The sequence below is a fragment of the Notolepis coatsorum genome (genome assembly GCF_963971535.1).
Source record: "Notolepis coatsorum genome assembly, contig: SCAFFOLD_2321, whole genome shotgun sequence".
Classification (NCBI taxonomy): Eukaryota; Metazoa; Chordata; class Actinopteri; order Aulopiformes; family Paralepididae; genus Notolepis; species Notolepis coatsorum.
This window is the reverse complement of record NW_028171829.1, coordinates 2,501-12,500: the sequence shown is the minus strand read 5'-3', so window position 1 is coordinate 12,500 and position 10,000 is coordinate 2,501. Positions and strand designations below refer to the sequence as shown.

At 45.8% G+C, this 10,000-nt stretch overlaps 1 protein-coding gene across 1 annotated transcript in view; it reads right to left on the bottom strand.

Annotated features, from left to right (window-relative positions):
- LOC311248171 (protein sidekick-1-like) overlaps nt 1-3,949 on the bottom strand; it is a gene marked incomplete at both ends in the record, with an annotated part of 9,187 nt that extends 5,238 nt beyond the window's left edge. The window contains one exon of the mRNA XM_084339107.1: nt 3,755-3,949. Within this exon, the coding sequence (XP_084195233.1) occupies nt 3,755-3,949 (195 nt within the window). The remainder of the gene's footprint in view (nt 1-3,754) is intronic.
- Between the last annotated feature and the right edge of the window lie 6,051 nt (nt 3,950-10,000).

Genomic DNA, 10,000 nt, shown 5'->3' with positions numbered 1-10,000 from the left:
GTTCATGGCATTGTGCAGTGTAATTTAACCCTTTCACTTCTACACTACAGAAGGTTAACCCTTTCACTACCACACTACAGATGGTTAACCCCCTGTAGTGTGGTAATGAAAGGGTTAACCTTCTGTAGTGTGGTAGTGAAAGGGTTAACCTTCTGTAGTGTGGTAGTGAAAGGGTTAACCCCCTGTAGTGTGGTAGTGAAAGGGTTAACCTCCTGTAGTGCGGTAGTGAAAGGGTTAACCTTCTGTAGTGTGGTAGTGAAAGGGTTAACCCTTTGTCGTGTGGCAGTGAAAGGGTTAACCTTCTGTATTGTCGCCGTGCAAGGGTTAATCGTGTGGTAGTGAAAGGGTTAACCTTCTGTAGTGTGGTAGTGAACGGGTTAACCCTTTGTCGTGTGGCAGTGAAAGGGTTAACCTTCTGTATTGTCGCCGTGCAAGGGTTAATTGTGTGGTAGTGAAAGGGTTAACCTTCTGTAGTGTGGTAGTGAAAGGGTTAACCTTCTGTAGTGTGGTAGTGAAAGGGTTAACCTCCTGTAGTGTGGTAGTGAAAGGGTTAACCTCCTGTAGTGTGGTAGTGAAAGGGTTAACCCTTTGTCGTGTGGCAGTGAAAGGGTTAACCTTCTGTATTGTCGCCGTGCAAGGGTTAATCGTGTGGTAGTGAAAGGGTTAAGGGGAGTGACGGGGGCCTGTTCTAGAGCAGGTCTAGACGAGGCCTGTAGCTATAGGACGTCTCTAATGTCAGTATCGACTGCTTAACATCCTGGAGGTGTCCTGTAGTGTCGGGCAAAAATGAACCAACAAATCACTTTGAAGTTCAAAGTTTGAACTAATCCATTTTGAGTTTGGTACGCACCGAGTGACCAATGGTATGTGCTGGTAAAACATTTATCAAAACCCTCCCACTCGTGAGATCCAATCAGAAAGCTCAGAATAGTTGGAGTTCCCTGAAACCCATCGTCGTTCCCTCCCTTTCCTCGCTCCACTCACTCAGTCACTCAGTCAAGTAATAAGCACTGGAGTGTAGTGAAGCAGTGATGACTGCTGCTGCTGCTGCTGCGTTAAAGACACAAACTAAAGCTAAGACGTCACTGTAGCACATGAAGAGTATGTATTAAACCCATTCAAAGTACAAATGACAATACCTGGGGAGCCAGGGGTCTCACGGGTCACAAGTCTAGTCCAGTTTACATTCAAACATTCGAAAACTCTCACACCTAATTTCATATTTCATTTTATTTGAATGTTTTCCTCTTAGAATTCAGAGCAAGCGTTCCAAAACTCCTACGTAGCCTGACATGTCAGACCCATGATGGAACGTACAAAGCGACTGTAGCTCCATAGGGTCTGAAAGCGGCACATTGAGAAATAAACAAATAGCTTGCCGGTGAAAAATGGTCGTCAGTGAAATCTATTTGACTTATCACGGTGATGTGTTGGTGCCTCGTCTCTCATGCCAGGGGGGATTCCTGCCGCTGTAATCTTATTAACGTGTGGAAAAATAAAATGTTGTGCCCTTCTCTGTACTAACAACAACAGCGAGGCACAGCTCACGCATGAAGGCTGTTCTAAACTTTCATTTAAAAAACCCTTGTCTGATGGAGCACTGACAGCCCGTTGCCTTGGTAACACAGAGATAAATGGAGAAATCTTCTTTTTTCCTGTACACCATCACATCACCACAATAAGAGACACCAAAGTCAAATTGACAACGGACGCACTATAAGACGCACTATACAACAGAGCCCTTTCTATGCAGTACAGTGGAAGTAGAGATTGAGCAAAAGGCTTCTATATGGAGGAGCCGACCATAGATCCGTGTCACAGGACGATTCTTAGTGGTGCTCCAAATGAAAATAGCACTGGTGCATTTTAATCACACTGGGTGAGAGTAAAATCACTCACTTTGGGTTCTGGGGTGACATGTGTCTGGCATGTCCTACTGTAGTGTATCTACATCCCATCCTGTGCATCTATACATCCATGTGTCCTATCCTATAGACCACCCCCACTTGTAGCTACGGCTGTGGGGCCGGTGCTGGAGACATGATCCAATAGACTTTTATATACGCCTGAGTCTCCTGAATACGGAGAGACCAGTCCCAAGTCGATCGGCACTTTCTCTGCCGAGCTATAGTCACTTTCCCGCACCTACTCCCGAACTACACACACACAGATTGCCCACGGAGTCTCTCTGGATTGTCCGGAGATCTAGGTTTATCAATCTGCGCATGCATAGTTCGGGAGTAGGTGCGGGAAAGTGACTATAGCTGGGACTGGTCTCTCCGTATTCAGGAGACTCAGGCGTATAAAAGTCTATTGGATCATGTCTCCAGCACCCCCACAGCCGTAGCTACAACCACTTAATGTCAAGACTCTCCTCCGCATGAGCTCAATGTAACACGGAAGTGCAGTGGTCTATTGTATCCTACTTGTAATTTTCCTTTAAATGCCCTTCAGGAAGCGTTTGTTAATCTTATTGGTAAAAGTAACAGGAAGTTCATGCTGTTTAGTGGAGCCAGAGATATATTGAGTTTTAGTTGTTTGCATGTATCCACTGTGAGCATTGAGAGAGTCACTGAGTATAAACATCTCGGCATCTGGCTCGATGAGAAATTTTCCATTTTATATATAATACCAATATAGACAATCTTGCCGGCGCGCTGCGATAGAATATTGGCTTCTTGTACGGAAACAGAACCAGCTTTCCTTTGATGAGTAGGAACAGGATCGTTGAAGAGGTTTTGTGCTTAAAAGGTTCCTCCAGCTTGTTCTGAGATCTGAGGTCTTTTCTTTTCTTTTTTATCCACTTTTTCTCCTTATTTTTCTATTTTTCTCCCATCCCAATTTCGCCTCACCAATTCTCCCTTCAATTCTCCCCTCCCCTGTCTTGAACGTTGCTAGACCATGCCCCCCACTGGTCGGCTGCAGTGAGGACCAAGCCTTGCATCACGTGTCCCCTCCGGTACACGAGGAGGCAGCCGGCGCATCTTTTCACCTGCACAGCGCGATCTCTCAGCGGCGAGGAGTAACGCGTGGGAGGCTCACGCTGCCCCCGCTACTTCCTGATTCTGCTGTACAGGCGCACCAACCGACCTGTAGGAGTCGCTGTCCACAACGTCCAATCCCCACCCACCGGCTTTCCCACCCTCTACCACTGCCAATTGTATTATTATGAACGACTCCAACGCCGAGAGCAGGGCTCGATACCAGCATCTCCTGCGTTAGTGGCGAGCGCCTTGCCCACTGCGCCACTCAGCCACCCATCTGAGGTCTTTTCTGTTGATGAACATCCTTCAATGTACTTTAACCTTCTGTGTATTGTCGCAGTGAAAGGGTTAACCTTCTGTAGTGTGGCAGTGAAAGGGTTAAAGATCAATACTCTCCCAACCTGTGCACAGTTCAAAGCCATGATCACTAACCACCGTATCAGTCTGTAACTGCTTTAGCTGGTTTTATTTGTTTTTATGTTGTATTTTAGGTGATTTCCCCTGTTTTTATCTTTGTTTTTATCTTGCTGTGTTAGAACTTTGATGATGATGCATCTACGGTATATCCACTCCTGTGTATCTATAGGACTCCATGTGTGTGTCCTGTCCTACCTCAGCTACACCCCCTCCCTCCTCCTGTCTCCCCTCAGCTACACCCCCTCCTGAGTGTCTCCCCAGGACTGTGTCTCCCCTCAGCTACACCCCCTCCCTCCTCCTGTCTCACCTCAGCTACACCCCCTCCTGAGTGTCTCCCCAGGACTGTGTCTCACCTCTGCGCTCGGTGGTCACCACCAGGGCCTCCAGGGCCCGCCCCCAGCCCAGCGCCGTGCGGCCGGTCAGCCTGAAGACGTAGCTCTGCTCGGCGGCCAGGCCGGTGACGGTGAACTGCCGGCCGTTGGAGCCCACCTCCACCGTGGTCCAACGCTGGGGGTCCCCGCTGTCCAACCGGTAGGAGATCTGGTAACCTGGGAGACGGAGGGGGAGGGAGAGGGGGAGGGGGAGGGAGGGAGGGAGGGAGGGAGGGTGGGAGGGAGGGAGGGAGGGAGGGAGGGAGGGAGGGAGGGAGGGAGGGAGGGAGGGAGGGGAGAGGGAGGGGAGAGGGAGGGAAAGAAAGGAGGAGGGAGGGAGAGAGGGAGGAGTCATTATTTGTGGAATATTAGTGTGTGTGTGTGTGTGTGTGTGTGTATTTAGTATTGCATGTGTGGCCTACTTTTAGATCAGATCAGAGATGACGCAACGGGAGACAGGAAGCTGCCTTTCAATACACACACACACACACACACACACACGCACACATTTTTCTCCAAGAAACGTGCGCATTTCACACTATTTGTACATGTGTTTTCAAAACTCTCACACACACACACACTCACACACACACACACACACACACACACACACACACACACACACACATACAAGCACCCTCTGTCCCCTTGACTGTGACCCGTGCTGTATACAGCTTGTGTCCGTCTCTCCGTCTCGCGTGCACTAGGCCATGTAATTACACCAACGCCCTCCAACACACACACACACACACACACACACACACACACACACACACACACACACACACACACACACACACACACACACACACACACACACACACACACACACACACACACACACACACACACCCACACCCACACACACACACACCGACACGCACACAAACCACTGATCCCCAGCCAAGCTTCACACGGCCCACTGGTCACTCACAAAGACGTCAATGTGAAGATCATATTAAAACACCTAATATACACAAACACACGTCGCACATTATACATGCACATGGTAGCGCATGAGTGAGATTGCACCCCGCCATGTACATGCACACGGACACACACGGACACACACACACACACACACACAGGAGGTTTTTATTTGGAGATAATCAGTTGTTCCCAGTGTTCATACATGAGTGTCGGCATGGTAATCTCCTCAGAGCCTTCTCTAATCCGGTTGTGCTATAGCGATCTAATCTCATCAGATTGTCAGATTGTATGTTCATGAGAGTTTGGAGCGTGGCAGCTGTACCTCAACAGCTGTACCACAGCTGTATCTCAACAGCTGTACCACACAGCTCCTCTCAACATCTGTACCACACAGCTCCTCTCAACATCTGTATCACACAGCTCCTCTCAACATCTGTACCACAGCTCCTCTCAACATCTGTACCACACAGCTCCTCTCAACATCTGTACCACAGCCCCTCTCAACATCTGTACCACACAGCCCCTCTCAACACCATAGATTTCCCCTCACTAAATTAAACTGATTAGGGATTCACTGATTATAATACTATTGGATGTATTGATAAAAGGTTAAAATGGGCATTCTCGTGTTTTTGGGACGTAGACATCCAGTCCGTCATACCGTCACCCATACGAGTCACATGTAACCAGGGCTGTAAAAAGTACCCAGAAATTATACTTAAGTGAAAGTATGGGTACCGTCTCAAAATCTGACTCAAGTAAAAGTCAGAGTATCTGGCTAAAAACATACTTGAGTAAAAGTAAAAAAGTTTCTACTTTTAAATGTACTTAAGTACTAAAAAGTAAATGTTTTTTCTTACTGTCTATTCTTCTGATAGCAGGTGTTTAATCAAAGATCCCCGCTTTCTAGTCTTGCACAAGGACAAATCAGCATGGGTATGGGCGGGTTAATTTTCCATTGATGGGGATTTGATTGGCTGTTTTTAAATAAAGGGCGGCCACAGGATTAATAACGTTAGTTTAGCTAGAGAAACAAATATACTAATTCAAATATTTGGACCTGCAAGATTTGTACTTTGTACTTTGTAGGTCTGAATTTTAAATGTAAGGAGTCAAAAAAAAAAAAATTCTCTGAAATGTAATTGAGTATAAGTACAAGTATACAAACCTAATAATACTCGAGTAAAGTACAAATCCCCCAAAACAGTAGGCCTACTTAAGTATAGTAACAAAGTACAATTACTCAAGTACTTTACACCGCTGCATGTAACATCTCAGAAATCAAAGCACATGGATATGCTGTTCTGTCTTCTTCACAGTACAGGAGAAGAATGATGTCAGCCGTCTCCCATGGAGAATATCTCAACTGGCACAAATGGAGCTTAGCGAAGGTTCAATCAGGAAAACTACCTCGCGTCACACTATCCAATCAGCTGGACACTATCCAATCAGTTTAAACTCAGAGAAGACTTCGAGTCATTGGTCGTTGCCATTGCATTCATGCGCTCATGCCGTCTGTCGCCGGCTTTGTTCACCTATCATCTTTGCCGGGTCATTAGGAGAACGGTATCGTACCGTATTAGAACACAGATCCAAGAGGTTCCTGTGCCTTCAATCTCAATCGGGTACTTTCTGGTGCAAAGGGTCATTATGTACATTTTCCACTGCCGTTTATCTCGTCCCTTAAGTTGCATTCATATGGTGACATTGTCAGTTGTTAATTGCAATCAAGGTCACCTGCATTCAGTACTGAAATGCTTCATTTGAACCTTTCTCTTTTCACATTGAATGGATATGACATGGTCTATTCTAACAAGGTCTCAAATGGAACTTGCGCCTATATAATGAATGAATCATACCTGCTTTTCTTTGGCTTGTTCGTTCAGACCCTGAACCGCAGTTCAAGTGGACTAACAATTACTGTCAGCCTCTGTAGATACCCTGTCCCTGTTGCAGAAGCCAACCGCGTACTGTCCAAGAGTCCCTCTGTGTTCTCAAATGAGTTCATTCAGTTTGTTTTGCAGGTAGTTTAGGCTGAGAGTTCACACTGGAGAATAGAGAGAAACGTCTATTATCTTTGTATAATTTAAATTAGCAGAAGGCTAATGTTGTTGGATTTGCGTCCTTGTCCATGATTCATTTTCTCAAATATGGTCAGCAATACATCAACCATCATCTACATCGCAGAGCCTTCGGCCAACATCGGTGTCGGTAACGTACTTCATGGGCAGATAGCAATACTGCTTTTTATTCTTTTAGGATTTCTTGTTACAGACATCCATACATTAAAAAAAAACTTTTTGCACTTTTTGCTCAATTGCAGTAATATTCCATCTCACTGTATTGTTATTTGTATTCTAATTAGTGTATACACTGGACCACACAATTTATAATTCTATTCTATTCTATTGTACTTCTATTTAGATTTATTCTACCTTTTATTTTATTCTACCGTAATTGTCTGTCCGTTAACGTTGCACCAATAAACTACTTGGAAATAAAGACGAATGCTGTTTCTTGCCTCCCACAAGCCGGCTGCAATGTGGACTAAGTCATACATAGCACAAGTCCCCTCCGGTACTTGAGGTAACAGCAGTCGCATCTTTTCACCTGCGCAGCTCGATCTCTCAGTGGCGAGGAGTAACGCGTGGGAGGCTCACGCTGCCCCCGACACTTCCTGATTCTACTGCGCAGGCGCACCAACCGACCTGTAGGAGTCGCTGTCCACAACGCCCGATCCCCACCTTTCAGTTTCCCTCCCCGTAATACGGCCAATGTGTATTACTGCGGACGACCAGCTAAACTGAAAACAATGTGGAGAGCTGGATTCGAACACGCGAACCCAGCGTCTCCACATTGGTGGCGAGTGCCTTGCCCACTACACCACCTAGCCGCCCGGCAACATTTATTTATATAAACTTACACATCCTAAATCTTGACATGTTCCTGATCAAAGCGTTGCAGTTTGTTTCAATAACATTCTGTCACCTCAAGGCCCCTGGCAGCTCCACGAGCTCAACACCCCACTGAGAGCCACCGGCATCATTCTGTAAGATTTAAGGATTTTGGATGTGTCATCAATTGTGCAGGTTTATTAAACATCTTGGCAACGGTTTCCTCCCCGTGGGAGTGTGAAAAGTCTAGCGTTGGTTTTTGGCAAAAACATCAATGACCAAGAAGAGGAGGTCGAAATACAAACCAGTCGAAATACAGAAGAGGCGGAAAAGATCCAGCAAGATGTACTTAAGTACTTAGCTTAAAGTACCTGCAAAACCAACATAGAAAGAACCCAAACACATCATTTGAGAACCACAGTGATACTTGGGAGTCATGGCCAACACTTGTTGTATTGTATTGAGTTTGAATGTGACCTCCGGTGATGTCATCGGAGGACACTGAATCCTTGTGTTGTGTAATTGCAGCTCAATGACACGATGTAGATGATGCACGGTGCATTCGCTATTGCTATTTCTTCATTAGGCTGCAACTAACGCAACGCGAGGATTCAGAGGACACTGGAGGACATCATTCAAACTCATTAGGTCATAAATGTACGTGTGCAAAAACTGAGTTTTGGGACATGTGTGAGATAATGTTTTTTTTTGGCGAAGTGTCCCATTAAACTCATTGTGCGCCACGGGTCGGGGCGCCAGAGGGCGCTATTACGCCAGCACCGTAAGTCAATGGGGCACTTTGTTCACTTGCGAGTGCTTAAAATATATCTTATATTATATCTATGGGTCTAATACACCCCGTCGATTGTCAGTGAGTTGCTTCCAGTCAACATGTACAGAACAGATTGTTTTTTCATCCGTACATTTCCGTTTTATACCGTTTTGAATATGAATATAGTTTTGGTGATTCTTAGTAATCCCAGGAAAAAGACGCGATAATAGCCCTTTAGTGGAATACACTAAACACGTTGTCATTTTTCGCCTGATTATCTAATCATCCTGAAATCAACACTAGATCATCGTTATTATCCTTCCTCGTGCATACATGAAATGGCCCTCGTAGCGCGAGGCTCCCCCCAGTCCCCTCCTGCACCAACGGCACATAGCCACGATCGCGGAAAGAAATATCAGATCAACGCAAGATTTTATATATAGTCCTTACCTGGTGTCTGATGTAATGCAAAAGAAATAATCCAATTATTTGATCGCCATTCCAAATACTGCTTATGGAGGTCCGTCCCACATTACAAGCGGTACACATGAACGGGGGGGGGTTACTGTTCCATGGCCATCGTTGTATAGGCCTACCTCGCCTGAGTATTTAAACCCCGCCTGCACGTGCAATACCAGCTGGAAGGCGTAGGCGGCGGTATTTGCCCTTTTGCGAGCTCAGGACCCATCCCCAATGATAACATCAGGCTGGATGGATGAAAATGAATGGATATCGCTAATAAAAGAAATAACGATTAAAACCCGACTATACTCGTGATTGGCGCTGAGCGGTCGGCGAGTTAACCCGACTATCATCGGGTCTGGCGTTTGAATGAGTTAAGATCTTGAAGAAAAAAGGGGAAAACCTGTCTTTCATGTCCGTTATTACAAAAATAAGACCCTAAAAGTCCATTTCGGATGGATTTCCCTTTCAGAGAAGTATGGCCCGCTGGTAATAGTCTCTTGTACCAGTGCGTGACATGGGATTATTGGGCTGCCTGGCTTTCTTCACGGCCATTTATCTGAAGAATTAACATAAATAGTAAATAAAGAATGGTGACAATTATGGTGTCAGTTTGACTTTATGGTTAGAGAGGTCTGTGACAAAGAAGCTGACTCTCAAACTCTGACACCTGCAGATACTGATTAGGCCCTATCTCTATCTCTCTATATGTTAGTGTTATGGATTATAAATAGCAATGTTACATGGATATTTTTGTTTTGTCTAAGTCTGGATCTTAGGATTCACTACAACAAACTGACATTATCAATCCTACGGCAATATTTTACATATTTCTCCCTTCCTCTCTCCGCCCCCCCCCCCCCCCCCCCCCCCCCCCCCCCCGGATTCAAACCCAAGGAGAAATGAACACACCTAAACACTGTGCACCATTATACCACAGCTCCATGTATCTGCATAAAACACACACGCACACGCACACACACACACACACACACGCACACACACACACGCACACACCTTGTCCTACAGTGTCCTTGAGGAGTGTCTGTGTGTGTGCACGTATATTACCTGTGCATGTATGTGTGTACGTGTGTGTGTGTGGTGTGTGTGTGTGTGTGTGTGTGTGTGTGTGCGTGCACGTATGTATATGTGTGTGTGACAGATTTCCCC